Source organism: Grus americana, chromosome Z (assembly GCF_028858705.1).
Source record: "Grus americana isolate bGruAme1 chromosome Z, bGruAme1.mat, whole genome shotgun sequence".
Taxonomy (NCBI): Eukaryota; Metazoa; Chordata; class Aves; order Gruiformes; family Gruidae; genus Grus; species Grus americana.
In genome coordinates this window covers 880969-898447 of record NC_072891.1, presented here as the reverse complement: position 1 = coordinate 898447, position 17479 = coordinate 880969, and the positions used below count along the sequence as shown (strand labels likewise).

The 17479-nt window shown below is 39.5% G+C and overlaps 1 protein-coding gene across 7 annotated transcripts in view; it reads left to right on the top strand.

Annotated features, from left to right (window-relative positions):
* Positions 1 to 17479, top strand: part of WDR7 (WD repeat domain 7) — a 136216-nt gene that overhangs the window by 18993 nt on the left and 99744 nt on the right. For 5 of the 7 annotated variants that reach the window (XM_054810998.1, XM_054811000.1, XM_054810996.1 and 2 more), the window contains 10 exons: positions 461 to 537; positions 2879 to 2998; positions 3191 to 3336; positions 4380 to 4482; positions 5532 to 5673; positions 6215 to 6463; positions 7931 to 8151; positions 8886 to 9081; positions 10225 to 10439; positions 16449 to 17218. In XM_054810998.1, coding sequence (XP_054666973.1) covers positions 461 to 537; positions 2879 to 2998; positions 3191 to 3336; positions 4380 to 4482; positions 5532 to 5673; positions 6215 to 6463; positions 7931 to 8151; positions 8886 to 9081; positions 10225 to 10439; positions 16449 to 17218 — 2239 coding nt within the window. The remainder of the gene's footprint in view (positions 1 to 460; positions 538 to 2878; positions 2999 to 3190; positions 3337 to 4379; positions 4483 to 5531; positions 5674 to 6214; positions 6464 to 7930; positions 8152 to 8885; positions 9082 to 10224; positions 10440 to 16448; positions 17219 to 17479) is intronic. The other 2 variants (XM_054811001.1, XM_054810995.1) reach the window with 1 other exon arrangement.

Here is a 17479-nt window from a genome sequence, read left to right as displayed (position 1 = left end):
TGCAGGGATGCCCTTGGGAACCTGCAGCCAAGAGATGCTTGGGCAACTGTACAACTAGAGTATGCTTCCCGTTGAACATCAGCATCCTCGTGGGCTTCTGTGGGCAGACAGCTAGGCGTAGGAAGAAATCTCTCCTCTCGGGAGACCGAGTAACCCTTTGCCTGGGGGAAGTGATGGGACAACCCACAGTGTCCGACAGCAATACTAGAAACAACCCTTCCCCCATTAAATATGAGCCCTAGGATTAATTGAGAGATGGGAGTGAGACTGTGAGACAGAAGCATGGAATCTGTGTGTGTGCGTGTTTCTGGAATGCCACTTTGCAAATAAACGTTTGATTTAGAAGCCAACACTTCAGGAACGTTTGGATAAACTTTAATGCTGAGGTGCTCTCAGCACAAGTGTGCAACCCGAGGGAAACGTCCTTGTCCTTACTGGTCTGATGTTTGTTTTTCCCCAGAGGACACTGTTGTAGCAGTTTCGGTGACTGGCATCCTCAAAGTCTGGATAATAACCTCTGAAGTTAGTCGCATGCAGGTAAACAAAGGCTCCTCATTTAATGATATTTCCTGTTGTGATGAAGGGAGAACTTTTATCAGTGCTGTTTCCTGTTCTGCCAGCTCCCTAGTGATACTATGGGGTTTTTTCCTCTTTGCCATTTGAAAATCAATATCTTTAATTTTGCTTTGCTGATTCTTCAAGTCAGCAGCAGAACTCCTAATCTTTCTCATGTTTGACTTGGAGAACTTATTTCAATATCAGGCGTAGGACAATCTTCAATTTCTACAAATCTGGTTTTTTATTTGTACCATGTAATGATTTGTGTTAATATACAAATATTTCTCTTTTTATTTTTCTCTCTTTAAAAGTCCTATTCTTCTGTTAAGTTATCTTGTACTACATTTCACAGGACTATTGTGTTCCAAAGGGAATTTAGTAACAAAGATTGTTCCGGTAACGGTTAACTTTCCAAACTGAGATGGATGCTGTATTACAGGCATAACATTATTCAGTGCAGGCAAAACTTTTATATGCAAGAGCTCCCAGTACAAGTACTCATTAGTTGAAAGAGATGATGCTAACTAATACATGTTTACTCTGTGTGGTACAGATAGAAGAAATAAGCCGCAGAGTTAAAGCTTACCCTGTACCACATAGGAGGCATGTGTCTTTTAATATGGTGGTGGTGTTATAGAAGTGACTAATCTTAAAAAAAAAAAAAAACAAACAAATATTGTGATAAAGTTCTCCAGCTGCATTTCTTCTGCTTTTAAAGATAACAGTACTTAATTACTATATTATTTATATTATTAAATTTAGTAATAAATTTTATTTAGTATTAAATTTTATTATTAAATGTAGAATTTTCTTTGGAAAAGATAAGAAGTGAGATGTGGAGATGCCTGAAGGGCTTGCTGAGCAGAGAATGCAGTTTTTAGGAATATTCATTATTGGGGATTATCTACAGCTCTCTCTTATTTGGCAGTTCCTGCCTTCCTGTGTACTAATGAGTAAAAGTCTTCAAGGAGATTTGCTCCAAGTCTCATAGACCTCTGGCAGATTAGCTACTCACAGAAACCTCATGTAGAAGAGACACCTTCCTACAGATGTTTAGCAACTGTGGAAAAATAACCTTATATAGAAATGAACTGGCTTTTGATTAACTAGTTTATTTCCAGGATATTTACAATGCAGAAGCAGCACAGTTTGCATTAGCTTGGAAGAGCAGTGTAATGGAATTCCTTGCTCTTGACCCCATCAGGGGACAGAGGTGATATTCATGGGTTTTTGTTTTATAGTCTCAAACTTGATGAAATTATGTTTGCTCTCAAAGCATTTTCTGGAAACCCTTGTCACACGGCTAGTAATGGTTTAGCTAACATTTAACAGTTATGCTTAAAGAAAAAAAAAAAGCAAAGCAGCAGTGAGCAGTGAAGAGTGTTGGCTGTTAGGAAAGTAAGAAATGCAAAGACCCAACTAAACAGGAGCTTATCGCAGTCTCGTCCATTTGGGATGTGGGGAACCCTGAAGGACTGGAATGTGAGCTGAATCTGCTTAGTTTCAGCTGACTGTCTGGCTGCGAGGTAATTCATTGACAGTGATGATACTAAATGGGCACCACTAATCTGTCCAGCTGGGGAATTTGTTAGACTTAAGTGACAGAAGAGGATACCACATGCTCTTGCAGATCTTCTTATGAGGAATAATAGAATAAGAACTGCTACAAGTGTTTGGTTTTTTTCCTTAGAAGTTGGCCATCTGGCATCTTAGGAAACGGCGTGGTCCCTTTTCCTTCACATGGTCTCTGTCATGCTCCGAAGTTCAATTTGAGCAAGAAAAAAAAATCAGCTGGGTATTTTCTTGTTACCTGATATCCATCTGTGTCGTGTTCTGTGTAGAGACGCTTGGTTTCAGGCGCTGGTTGCTGTCACACTGAGCACTTAAATGCTTTCTGTGTGGGACAGAATGCTTCTTCCCCAGCTTGAAGATGAGGAAAAAACTTTTCAGTAAGATACTGTCTTGCCACAGAGATCTGCAACAGAGTCAGGAGTTGTGGTCTATGACATCTGAGTCCCCATTTCTGCCTTAATTGCCTGGCTGTGCTGATTTATCGAGACGGGGCAGAGAAAATAAGGCTGGTTTTATGAAAGCGAAGAGCTTTCATAGGAGTATCAAAATAAAACATAAGTTTATTTCAGTTAAAATTTACAGAAACATTGACAAGCTCATGACTCAAGCAAATTTAAAAGCATCAAGCGATGCCTTTTTGAAGATGTTGTTATTACAGAATGTAATAGGGCTCTATTTAATTTCAGGTTTATAATTTTAAATAAAATTCAGTTAACTTAGTGCTGGTTTTTGTTTGTTTGTTTTTTAGGATACAACACCAGTGTTTGAAGAGGAGTCAAAACCTATTTACTGTCAAAACTGTCAAAGCATTTCTTTCTGTGCGTTTACTCAGCGGTCGTTGTTGGTAGTGTGTTCCAAATACTGGCGGGTAAGGAAAGCTAGCTCAACACCACCTGACTGCTTTTCACTGTGAAAGCTGATTTAATCACATTGCCAGTAAGGCATTCAGATCAAGTCTAAGTCCCTTTAATGTGGCTATATCGAAACCAAAATTAGCTGCAGTCTGGGCATTTTAATCTGTAATTGGTTAATGACAACAGACTTTTCTGTTTCTTTTCAGGTTTTTGATGCTGGAGATTATTCCCTCTTATGTTCGGTCCCTAGTGAAAATGATCAGACCTGGACCGGTGGTGACTTTGTGTCAGCTGACAAAGTGATTGTGTGGACGGAAGATGGACAAAGTTTCATATATAAATTGCCAGCCAGGTAGTCAGCAATGAAATACTTCATTTCTTTATTTTTTGAGATAAACATGAGCAACTTCAAAGAAATACTGAGTATCTGGCTTTTATTTTGTTACAAAATCATATGGATGTTGCAGAAACAAGTATTGCAGGAGCATATTTTAAAGTGTGTGTCCCCTAAATGCATTGTGTTGAAGCAATGCTCAGTAATTTAGATTGCCTCAACCAAGATTGCTGTGCTATTTTTTGATGTTACACTCACTCTTTATCATTTCCTAATGGAGCTGTGTGATAGGAAGAGGTCCATTTTGCTGTTGAACAAGTGTCGTAAATTAAAATAAAATATAATTTACATATTCCCTTAACCTGGTCCAGACAAGGAAGAAAGAAGATTTTGCTATGTGGAGTAGAATGTAAATGATGTGATTGCGTTATTGTAACAGTACTCTCTCAGCCCATTAAGGGAAGGCACAAACAGCTAAGTTTGTGCATGTAAATGTGAAAATATAAACTTAATCTAAAATTAGGTATCAAAGAGGTTAAATGTGGAATGACAAAAGTAGAACAAAAAACTTCTGACATCTTCGTGACATGCAAATATGTCTTTGATACAGTTTTATCTTGGAGATCCTTGAATATTCTAACATAAATTGGGCAAGAAGTCCTTTCTCCTCCTCTTAGGTGATCAGAGCATAAGGCTGCAAACAGATCTATCTGGTGATCTGCCGGAGGAATCCTTGGGTTTGGTGTGGTTTGGCCCTGAGTCTGAGGCCAAAGGTGTCGAAGTCCGAAGCAGACCTAAAGCCAGGCTTCCTTCGTTCTCAGTTCTGAATGTGTGGGGAAACTGAGCTGGACACATTTGGAGCAGTTATTAATTAACGAAGCATACCCTATAGATTAAAATTAAAGTAATGATCTGCTATACGCTGTATTAACAATTGAAAAATGTAACATTTAAGGGCTTGGGGGTGGCTTTTGCTTGGTATTATTTAGTTGGCTGGTGATGTAGTAATCACTCTAGTAACTTAAGGAATGTTATTCCTTTTCTCTTTGTTTTAAACCCAGCTGTCTACCAGCTAGTGATTCATTTCGCAGAGATGTGGGGAAAGCAGTAGAAAATTTAATTCCGCCTTTACTGTACAGTGTGTTGGACAGAGCAGATAAACAGGTAAAATATATTGCTTTGGGTTTCTTTTATGGACTGCATTTCTCTTTTAGAGAGTTGAAACGTGCATACGCCATGACCAGCCCTTCTCTTTCAATGCAGACCTTTAGGATTTCTTCTTTTCCTAGAAAAAGTAGACATTTAGGAGCGTAACAGTCGCGATATCTCTGCAGTTTGGTTTGGCTCTTGTTGGTTTTCAAATAAATGCAGAGATTGGTCTCTGCTCAAGTGAATCTTCAGTTCCTACATACTAACAGTTTGTCATTCCTCAGTGTCTGGAGAAGCAGAAGTCAAGTTGTGATGTGCATGATGGTTAGGCAATAACTGAGCAAGAGCGTTTAGAATCACAACTTTGAATTTGAAAGCTTAAACCCTTGCAAAGTAAAGGAAATCCAACTTTGTAGGCCAAAGTTCTCTTTGAGCTATGTTTCATTTGTAGATTGTGCTGTGACCTGTATCTGCTATAAACTAATATATCCAAGACTGTTGAGTGATATATCTAGTGCTAGTACCTATACCACTAGGTATAAGTAGCTGTCTGATTTACAAATGCTGTTATTACAAGACTATCGTAGGAATCCTGGTTTTTTAATCTTAACCACATAATCTGTTGCCAAATTTGGACATTGAAACATTTATGTATTTGGTTTTTTTCTTTATGTTGTCAATCAACATTAAAACTCTGTTGTGGACCATGTTCCTTACTGAGTAGTGTCTCTTCAGCTCACCATTGCAGTTAGAATGCTAACAATTTTAGAATGCACACACACATATATAAAATATTCTAAATATGAATATATTTAGAACAAAACCAAATAAATGTAAAATCTTTTTTTTCTCTCCCCTAAACTTGTGACTTGTTTTGTAAGTAACCACAGTTTCTTCTGATTCGTATTGCCATGTTCTTTCTCCTGTAAGAAAGAAAAAGCATAAAGTAGTTATATTTTGTCCTGCTTTTAAAAGGAACAGTGGATTATGTGGGGCAAGTACATTATGAGGTTAGTACGTGGCTTGCGTGTATTCTGAAGCTGTTAATTTATTTTTCTTAACAGCTGCTAATATGTCCTCCAGTTACTCGATTCTTCTATGGACGTAGGGAGTTTTCCTATAAGCTGTTAATCCAAGGAGACTCTTCAGGGAGACTGTGTATTTGGAGCGTGCCTGATACTCTTGAGCAACAAGGTAGTGCAAAAGGTATACCTAATTAACAGTCTGGTTCCCAAGGCTTTTAATGGGCATCTCTAGTCTTTGTTATGTGTTTTGTTGCTGGATAAAGCACTGCTGCTTTTCCTACAAATCCATGAAGTTATCTTTTTTAATTGTTAGCTTCTTGTAAGAGTTATAGTAACTTAATTTTTTCATATGTGATCAAGATTTTCATTTACTCTGAATATTTTTCAAGTATTAAGTTTTAACTGCTTTTTTCCAAATACTACCTGTCTTGCTGTCTGTCTGCGTAACTTTCTCTTGTAGCTAAATCATACACTTCTCCAGTTCTCACATACATGGTTTCCATGTGTTGCTCTAGCTTCACTCGTATAGTCAGTAAGTTCATGTCCGGTGTGTACCTTTTACTTTGTTCAAAGTGTTGTAATGTGGTGTATTTAAACTTTGGAATCTTCTCAGCAAAGCATTCCTGATTTCCCTTCTTTAATTTCTTTTTTTAATTATTATCTTTTTAAAATCATCCTCCTGCTCTCACACCTCTCTTTCTTTTTCTTCTTTTTTTAAACAGGACTGCAAACAACAACTTTAGTATCCCTCCAGGAAGCTTTTGATAAACTTACTCCTCGCCCTGCTGGGATTATAGACCAACTGAGCCTAATACCAAACCTCAACGAACCCCTTAAAGTTACAGCCAGTGTGTATATCCCAGCACACGGGCGTTTGGTCTGTGGCCGTGAAGATGGAAGCATTGTTATTGTGCCAGCAACACAAACAGCTATAGTTCAGCTGCTGCAAGGAGAGCATATGCTTAGGAGAGGTACGCAAATAAGCTTTGGAAAAGCACGGTTGGATTGCAGCATGTGCTTGTCGCGAGGTAGACTGAAGTAAGAAATAGTTTCACGAAGTGAGCGTTAAGTCACTTTACAGATCAGTCATATGACCGTGTTCTTAACAATGCTGATGCTCTATTATGTAATGAGAAACCGAAGGGGTGAATTAACCGTGGCCAGCTTGCATCAGTTTTGGGGGGGTCCCTTCGCTGGAAAGGCCTGGATATTTCTCCTGGGTTTTTGAGATGCAGTAGCAAAGATACGGCGGGACACATCTGTCTCTTGTCCAGAATTGTTCAGCTGGGGCATTGGCGTGCCTGCAAAGATCTTCTTGGGAAAATCACGCGTCTGAAAGAGAATTCCTCTTTGTGTGTTGTGTAGTTAGTTGAGTATTGTACATTTTGGTTCCAGATAATGTTGTTTTAATACTTTTATGATTGTAGCTGCAGAACAAATATTTGGGGTTTGATTTTTTACAAATGCTGATAAACGAAAAAGACATGTAAATATTGTTCTGTGAATACACCTAGGAGCTTGTCAGTTATGTACAAGGCTGTTGGTTGTACTGTTTCCTTTATATAACTGTTTTACTTTCTATAACTTTATGCAAAAATGATTTTTTCTCAATGTGAAGTTGGATTGCCTCAAAGTTGATGTATTATTCTGCAAATAAGTGTTGGTGATTCTTGCCCTCAGAAAAATACAGAATTCTGTGCTTGCTAGAAAGCATAATCACATGGAGGGAAAAAAGCTCAACTATATCACGCAGGAATTGTATAGAATGCTTGATTCTGGTATTTAATTTATTGGGCCCATTTTGTCAAATTTGCCATCTAAAAAGACAGTTTTTCCAAGTGTCTTCTGCAGTAGTTAAATCATTCTCATTCTAAGCTTTTGACTAACGTGTTTGATCTCAGGAGATAGGAGACTTGCCGTTCTTGCTCTGTGTTCACAAAAATTATTTTCCTTTGTAAATTTAAATTTGCTGCCATTAACCTGTTCTGCACAAGCACCAAACGGATAACACTGCAGACTTCATGCTGCTGGTGTGGCCGGTGTGGAGTGAGATTGTGCAATCCTCCTGGTACCGGTCCTTTTGGTTAGAACCGTGGATAAATTCATATTTGGTGGGGAAGGGGGTTTATTTTTTCACATCTTTGTGGCCTTTTTTTTTTTTTTTTTTGAGGGGAAGAGGCTGTTTTAATACAACTGAATTACTTTAAAGTGAGATCGCACAGCAAGACAAAAGGAATCTTTCAGTCCATGTCCATTAAAAAAAAAAAGAGCATTTTAAAAAAGACAAGGTTAATTCTATAAGAACTTCTTTCAAAAATTGCAGTATGTCTGTATTTAATCAAGAACAGCATTTTGGATTGTTAACTGTTCTATTGAATTATATTTTTTGTCTCTCTTTCCTTTTCTTTTCCCCTTTCATCCCTTACCCAATTTCTCAGGCTGGCCACCTCACCGGACTCTCCGAGGCCATCGAAACAAAATTACATGTTTACTGTATCCTCATCAGGTTTCTTCTCGTTATGATCAAAGGTATTTGATCTCAGGTGGTGTGGATTTCTCAGTCATCATATGGGATATATTTTCTGGAGAGATGAAACATATCTTCTGTGTACATGGTGGAGAAATTACACAGCTTCTAGTTCCACCAGAAAACTGTAGTGTAAGTTTTACATAATACATCTGATAACCTGTCTCACGCTTTCCATAAACAGCACAGCTCCTCAAATCCTTCTTGAGAACGTGACTGCAATATGAAATACTGAAGGGGTAGCACTGGCCCAATGCATAACTCCTGCAGGCACTTAAAAAGGGTTTAATCGTTTGCTTAATCTTGGTTTTGTTTGCATCGAGTTTTAGCTACGTAAAGAATTACAAATAGTGGGAAAACTGGGTATTAAAACCTAGCTAGCTAAGGAGATGCTTGGCATTTTATGATGTGCAGCATTAACAGTGGGAGAGTATTTCCACGACGTGGAAGCAGTCCTTCCCCTGAAGGTGTTGCGCATGTGATAGGCCAGCATTCCCCTCCAGTTAGCCCTTAGGTTTTAAAGGCAATTTTGTCATTTTGTCTTTTGTAACTTGGATGGGTAGGTAGAATTTAATGAACCAAATGACTTGAAAACCGTGGTTTCTTTTTTGCTCAACAAAACAGGTTCCAAAACTTGTTTGCTCTTTATGATATGGAAGAGGTTGGATTCAAGAGAATTTCTGTCAGTGAAAAATCTGTTTCTAGTGACTTCAGTGAGTTTAGCGATAGAGTTATGTGCCTGGTTTTGATTATAAAACAGGTTGTTGATCACCATGCTTGGTCCAGCCAAGAAGAGATTATTAAATGCAAACTCTCTGCATTGTGATTAAGACTTCTTTTCTTTTTAATTTTTTTTCTTCTCTTAGGCAAGAGTCCAGCACTGTATTTGTTCTGTAGCCAGTGATCACTCAGTAGGTCTTCTGAGTCTGCGGGAGAAAAAATGCATCATGCTGGCCTCCCGTCACCTTTTCCCTATTCAAGTAATAAAATGGAGGCCTTCCGACGACTATCTGGTGGTAGGATGTTCAGATGGGTCTGTGTACGTCTGGCAAATGGATACTGGTAAGGTTAAGTTCAAAGATGGTGATTAAACAATTTTTTTGTTTAGATACGTATATTTGGTTATAGTTCCGTATAAGTTGCATCTGAGAGAAGAGTTAACGTTGTTTTGCACATTTATATTTGGAAATTTAAAACTCCACATATTCCCCAAATTTGTCGATTATGTACGCTTTTGTCAAATACAAATTTTAGTATTTGGAATAACTCATTCACTCTTGGAGAAGCACAGCTTGTGGTGTCTATCTTTCCCCTACGTGTTTTTTAGTCATCTTTAGAGAGACTAGTTAAAACGTTGGCTGTACTTCCAGTGTCCTCTCACTTTATTAGGGTCTGTGCTTCCTCAGCAATCTTCTTCAGAGCTTGGTGTAGAAGTGCAGCACCTTCAATCTACAGCAGTCTCTTCATCTGCGAAGTGAAGAAAGTGTTTGTCTGGGGGTTTTGTCGTGTTTGGCGTGGGGTTTTTTTAAAAAAGGGACTAATGCTTAGTTTAGAAGAAACTAAACGTGAACCTTAACAGAATGGGCAACAAGGCATAAAATAAGCACAGCTTTGTTGTAGAAAGTCTTGTGATATTTGAAAGGGAGAAAGTGAGGGGGAAAAATGCATCAAAATATATGCAGTATGTCATTACCTTTAACCCCTTAACTCACTTAAAAACCCTTACAAACCTGCAATAATGTCTGAATATCATTTTCAGCTTATTGTGAAAACTAGATGAGAATTGGGTTTTATTGAAGCTCTAGGAAGCAAAAGAGGAACCTGATACCTGACATGGAAAGTTTAATCCGCACGGGTAGTTGGGTGGGGGAGAGAATTAAAAATGCTTGAAATCAACCTTCCGCTAAAAACGCTGAGCAACTGCAGTCGTCGCTCTCCGGTCGGTACATAATCACATTGTAGGGGTTTGAAACTTGTCTTGATTTTTGTTAATGCGGTTTTTCTTTACATGCTTCAGCTTCATGGAAACTTAGGAAAATCCCATCCCTTTAGGAATATCAGTTCTAAAAAGAGCTGCTAACACAATGGAAAGCCTTATGCATTGCACCCTCCCACGTGAATTCTTTTTGCCCGTTGTTGTACTGGTGATGTTTTGGACATTTTGAACTGTTTCTGCTTAAACTCATGCTTTTCAAATGTTTGCAGGTGCGCTGGACAGGTGTGTGATGGGAATAACGGCAGTGGAAATCCTGAATGCCTGTGATGAGGCAGTCCCAGCAGCTGTGGATTCCCTGAGCCACCCCGCCGTCAACCTGAAGCAGGCCATGACTAGGCGTAGCTTGGCTGCTCTGAAGAACGTGGCGCATCAGAAACTGCAGACTCTTGCCACTAACCTACTCGCTTCTGAAGCATCTGACAAGGTGAGTTGTGTTTTGGTTTGTCTGGTTTTCATGCAATACCTGGAACACTTTTTTTCCCTAAATAACTGAATGAAGTATGGGTAGTCTTCATCGTTGTAACTGGAAGGTTCTCGTCCAAAGCTCTCTGAAATTTTAATGGAAAGCTCTGACCTAGCTTTCCTGGCTTTGGGTCAGTCCTAGGAGTTCAGTTTCCTTGAACAAAAAGTATCAGCTTGCTTCAACGTCGTCATGCAGTTTCCAATGCAGGTGGTGGTATCTAGAGTTACACTTTCAAAACTCATTTCATTTATGCTTTTTCTGTGTTGTGCTTTCATGGTAGTGGTTTTCCTTGCTGGAGTCTAATGCTTTTAAACTTCCTCTTCACTGTCCATAGCTCTGTACTGCTTTCACTGTCTTTTTCTCTAGGTTCACTAAGAACAGAGGTTACGCACCAAATAAACTTACCATTTTCTAGATGGGTGGTGATACCTTTTTTTTTTTTTATATCAACCAACACAATCCCTTCCACATACCTCTGGACGTTGTTCCCTGATTTTATGTTGCTGTTCGTGATATCACCTTCCACTTCAGTGTGCTTTCTACTGTGTTTTTTCTGTTTGAGTTTATTTAAAAATCTGGATTTAGCAGTATTTCATAAAATCTGGAATCTTTGCTCAATTGTATACATTCTGTTAATTTGTAGTATTGATGGGTGCACCGGTAAACCCGCCTGTGATCTGTATCCATCAGAAGCAAATCTCCCCCTTTTCATTTTGTGCTGACTTTGAAGAATGGAATCAGCATTGATCTGTTTTCCCCTCTTTCCCCCCATATTGGATGTGCTTTATACATTCCTGCAGATCTTACTAAAAGTGGAGCTAGAGCTTGATTTGTGTTTTATTTTCGTAATTGTTGCCGTGTGACAGTTCAGAAAAAGTATTACTAAAATATATGTACAAATAGGTATAAATGGAGCCAAAGTAACTTAAATGCTGAAAATTAATTACAGTTTGAGAACTATTTTAGGTGTGTAGTGCTAGAAGATATTAATGGGCTTAGTTGGTCCCTAAATATCTCCATGTTTAATGTTTAAGGACTTTTTAAATTCTGTTTTATGACTTAAGTGACAAATTCAAACGAAACTGTCTGTAGTAACTTGTTAAAAGTATTCATGAACTGTTCGGAGTGCTGTATGTCTATGTCTGACCCACGGCACCTTTACGTGTGCTCACAACTTGACAATTTACGTGGATGTTACCGAGTACAACAACAGGCTACTTTACCCATCGGAGCAATAAGTAACTGCTGGTAATACCACAATGCTACAAGTTGTGCAAGTGTTGGAGCGGTAGCTGGACGGTGAGTCTGCACATCAGCCTCTGCAGTCAGAGGATGGTTTTTCTCCATCCTGGTTGTTACTGCATACACTGGATGGAAGCACCTTACATATTTTGAGATGTGGGGAAGTTCCTTTTTGAACAACTAGTAATGAGCTCTCTGTCTGAATTGGTTTCTCGCAATAAGAACGAACTTGGATTTCAAATTGTATAAAGAGTAATTTTTATATTTTAGCATTAATTTTATTGTTCTGAAGAGCGAATAGAATACAACACGGATCCCCAGAACAGCTAGTACAGCGTAAAAAGTGTAAGGAACTTCAGCATGGAGGATGGCATGGTACAAGAGTTAGTTCTGAGTATCCCATTGGTTTTAATGTGCCTGACTGTTATTCAGTCTGATAGATTTGGACTGACCATTTTGAAAACTAACAGGCAGGTAACAGCGTCACATTGCAGAGATAGTAGAGACAGAACAAAGTAGCAAACGGTGAATTTTAGAAATAGGCTGGCAGTAGTTTAGCTGGTGGGCTCCATGGCATGTCAGTGCAGAGCTCGAAGGAAGCGCGTTCGTTCTCTTGGGCTTTGCGTTGTGCGCTTTTGTGTTGGCCAAATACAGAGAAAAGGTAAGTCCTGGCCTTGTGAGGGCATTATGAACTTTGTCACAGAAGGAATATGACCTCTGACTCTTAAATTTTTATCTTTCTGTTAAAGATTAATAGAAGGAAGTGCAAAATTATCTTGAAGGAAACTGGGAAAAATATCCTTAGAGTCACGTACTGGAGAAGCCCGTAAGAGGGTTTCCTCGCCCCGAGCGTCTTGCTGTAGTGGATGCTGCCTTGGGCAGGGGTTGCATTAGAGGGGCCACCAACCTTGGCCAGGACACAGCCGCAGAATCGCCTACATTTACTCTGATTGGTGATTCCGTATGCTACCGTTCATTGGAACTGTTTCCTAACGAAGACCCATCAGAGTGGAAGGGTATTAAATTCCTTTAGTCTGTCAATGCTGTTTTGAAACGTTGCCTGAGTCGAAAGAAAGAGCTCGCGTTCTCCCTTTGGGAAAACGTTCTGTCAGTCTGGGCTGTGACCAGCAGAGAGCGGCACGGCCCCGCTCCCAGCCCCATCCCATTCCGTATTTATTGTGCCGCCTGCTCTTCCGCTCTGTTCGGAAAAGAAATGCCACTTAGAGAGCGTTCCTTAGCACAGCACCGTCGTGCTTCTGCAAACAGACGTGTGCCGCTCTTCCTGCCGCGTCCGCTGTGACCGTTCACCTGCCTCGGCGTGAACGTTGCACTTGTCCGTGCCGTGCAAACGTGCGTGTTTTACGTGCAGGTTCCTCGCATCTAATGAAGGTATAGGTACCTACAGAGGCGTGATGCACAGCAAGGTGTGCTCTATACCTGAGGTCAACGATCATTAACAGCTAAAATATTTTGGGGTTATTGCTGCTTTTAACTTTACCGTTGTGACTGTTACCAGAGACCATTGCATAAAAAGTTCCCTGCGTTACATTCTGAAAAAATAACTGGCTTGTTTTAAATAAATAAGGAATATGTGAATAAATCAGCACATTGTAGAAAATAATTTGCGGCTATTTTTTATTGACATTTAATTATTTCTGTTCTGGTTTCAATTCTCCATTATTTGCTTCTCATGGCAAATTCATGTAATAAGCATAGTTCATTTATTCTCAGAATTGACCACAGGAAAAGGAGCAGAATTTGGCTCCAGTGCTGATTGTGTTAGGCCCTGGCTGCCTGTCTGGCATGGTGAACTAGCCTGCGCTGCCGCTCCTCTGAGAAATATAAGAACAGGGAGCCAGGAGGGTGCCTCTGTTCAATTTGTTCAATTTTTTTTTTCATAATCCTTGTGACAAATGAGAATTTTCCTTCTGATAGTGCCTTAACTTTGTTGTATAAGTGAAATGAATTTTAATTTAGGAAAGTCAGAAAGTAAAAATGATTGAATTCTAGTGGAATAGCAGATGGTATTGAAGATTTTGCCAGGTCTGCGTGTCATTGTTGGAGAGTCCCTTGATGTGTTTTGAATATCTGTGTGTGTGCACGCACGCTTTTCGTATCTGGTTGGTTGGTTACAAAACCAGTGCATTGGGATAATATAAAATATTTATGTGTATTTGTTGAGAATCATCCTCTGAAAGTGAGCAAGAACTAGTGAGTGCAGCAAGCAAACCAATTACCGTACTCGCTCTTCTCTGCTTCAACAGCATACGGTAAAATGTACGTGGGCATTCATTCTAAGCCAGAGAAATATTAGCAGCCTTACATTAAGAGACTGCAAATTACATAAAGTGTTAGTGCGGTAGAAAAATGAAGATTACAATATGAGATAAGACTAACAGAGTGGATTGCTTTAGAGAAATACGCTTTGTGCGTGTTATGTTTCGACAGGATTGAAGGAGCAGTTTCTTACTCTGTTTTCCCCCGGGCCTCTTGCCGTGCAGCGGTCGAGGGGAGAGGTTATTCCTGAGTTGCTCCAAGGCAGCATTCCGAAATGAATCGCAAAGAAGCTGCGGCTGGATCATCAGCTGCCCCCGCAGCAGGTCAGGGTACTGAGCCTCTTTCGGACACGTCGGTGTCCACACACAAAGCCGATGTAAAACTGTCAAACGGTTTTTCCTCTGAAGACTTTTTTTCCTGTAAAAAGCCATCTTACGCTCTTCAGGGATATACAGTAACTGACAGCCACAGGAAGAGCAGAGTGCTTTGAGAGATGCATCAGTGTGAATGAGAACCTTGAGAATTCAAATAATATGCGTATTTCAAAACCAGGTTCGTACACTGGAACAATAATTGAACACAGTGTGGTGGATATCATATTCTTTCGTGCCAAGAGCATTTTGGGGGTCTTTACAGCTGTAATGGAAAAGGAATATATAAAAATTACTTCAGCTTTCAAAGACATGCTATGAAATCTATACAAGACTTAAAGCAGCCAAGTAGCTGTAGGACTAGAAATGCTTACTAGCTTGAGAAAAGGCCTTGAGAGAAAATAAATGGTACATATATGTGCCCAATTTTCCAATTATAGGATGTTAAATAGAATATATGTTTGTTTCTGTGATTCATAGTGATAAATACATTTGTTAGTGTTCAGAAGTCGAATGAAAAGGGTTAAAAAATGCAGGATAATGGGTGTTGGTAGCAATAATGTCGCTTTACAGCTCAGCAGATTTTCAGTGGCCCAGGGTATTTAGGGCTTCCTAAGATGTGTATGTTACTTCACGTCCGTGAACCAAGGAAGCAATAAATCAGGATGTACACAGAATACAGTAAAAACAGGTTAGTGTATATATACCGAATGTTCGCACTTGTGTGTGCTAGAGAGTGTGTTAGTTATTTGTGTAGTCTGTGTATATTTCTAATGTACGAGTGTATATATATGCATATCTATTTGTAAATATATATGCAGTGTATATGTAAAAACTGCAAGCCTTGTTAACTTCTAACTAACTATCCTGCTGTAAAAATGTGCTTTTGTGGTTTAAAGAAGACCACAGAGAATGGAAACTTTAGAGACTGCTATATTGATGCTAAGGCTGTTGAGTTACAGATGAGAAGATGTAGGAGCCCTGACTGTATGTCTGGCTTCTAGTGGAGATGTACGAAGAACTTCTGGGTTAGTTCTACTTTCAGCAAAGGTTTACGTTTTCCGAACAAACCGTTCAACCTGTAGCAGTTGTGGAAAACATAGCATTTCTCCTGCAGCCCTGCTTGGACTCGTGTAGGGCAGCGATGGCTTTTCTGTGCCCCCTCGGACTCAGCTGAGCACAGGGACACCAGCGCAAGCACCAGGGACCCATCAGGCGCCTTCGCTGAACCTCCTGCGGCTTTTCATGCTCTGCCTCAAACACGAATAGTCAACCGTACATCTTTCAGGCTGTTAATTACGTTGTAAAAGAGGAGAAATAATATTTTACTTACGTTTGAACAGGGTTTATTTCTGTGAAAAGATTCTCTTTTCTGCTTGTGTGAGGAAAATAAGTACTCGAGCGTAATTTTGTGTTGGTTCTGGAGAGAATAAAGTTCTCGCAATATTTAAAAACTTCTGTTAATGTTCATTTGTCCAGGCTCCTTTTCTGACTTTTGTCAGCTTTTTTCCCCATAGCATTTTAATTTTCTTTTTCCCTTTTTTTCCCCCCTCCCCCTTGGGAGGAAGGGAAGGAGGAAGAAGGTGGACTTAAGTAGTAAAGTGAACAAGTGACACACTCATGGCATATCTGAATGAATTTATTAGTAGCTTATTTTCCAGTGGCATAAATTGATGCTATGCTTCAGTATCCAAATATGAAATGTAATTTAATGTATTTTAAGTTTAATAACAAAATACTGAAATTTTATTGTTCCTTGGAGCATAACTATTATCTTTTAGAACTCGGGAGAAAAAAATGTGAACTTCTGTCTTATCTAGAGAGCTCTATTGATCTGATAATTTCACTTGGAGAAGTTTTCTGTATTTTAGGGGACTTGACCGCAAGTCTGATATTGTGAAAAGTGCTGTAAAATTCTTCACTGATAGTTTCATAATGTTTATCATAACGTGTTTTATACCCTGTGAGTTTTCAAACTTTGATCATCCACAGCTTCCTTAATTTATGAATTCGCTTTGTGAAAAGCATTAAGTAATACAATTAAAACTTCAAAATTTTTTCTTTGTATTCTTTTTTTCAGGGGAATTTACCTAAATATTCACATAACTCCCTGATGGTTCAAGCTATAAAGACAAACTTAACAGATCCAGATATCCACGTGCTCTTCTTTGACGTAGAAGCCCTGATCATTCAGCTGCTGACCGAGGAGGCCTCCAGACCCAACACTGCGCTCGTTTCTCCGGAGAATTTACAGAAAGCCTCTGGCGGCTCTGACAAAGGAGGCTCCTTTCTGACTGGTAAACGAGCAGCCGTCCTCTTCCAGCAGGTCAAGGAAACAATCAAAGAGAATATAAAAGAGCATCTTCTTGATGATGAAGATGAGGATGAAGAATCAATAAGACAGAGAAGAGAAGACGGTGACCCAGAATATCGCTCTAGCAAATCTAAGCCATTAACTTTGTTAGAATATAATCTAACCATGGATACAGCAAAGCTTTTTATGTCCTGTCTGCATGCCTGGGGCCTGAATTCTGTTCTAGATGAGCTTTGCCTTGATCGTCTTGGGATGCTTAAGCCCCACTGTTCGGTGTCCTTTGGGCTCCTGTCCAGGGGAGGCCACATGTCCCTGATGCTCCCCGGCTATAATCAGCCTGTCGGCAAGTTGTCCTATGATAGTGTGGAGTTGGGAAGGAAGATGTCTGTTACCGAAGGCTTGGGAAAGGGGACGTACGGAGTATCGCGTGCCGTCACCACTCAGCATCTCCTGTCTGTTATCTCGCTGGCCAACACACTGATGAGTATGACCAACGCAACTTTTATTGGAGACCACATGAAGAAAGGTCCGACCAGGTACGGCAAATATTCACTTGAACTTGTTGTAACTTTCTTTCAGAGTCTCTATTTTAATAAAGCGTTTTACTTTGTTTAATTTAACTATGAAAACCTTTGGTATCTAGGTGGAACTGAGTGTATTTCTTCTTTCTTGAATGTAGTATATTTTTATGCCAAGCTAACTGTATTGCTTTGAATGGAGTTACATAACTTACAACATTAATAGCACGTGGAGTTGTATTAATATAGGCACAATAGGTCTGAGAGGCCCCTTTTGTC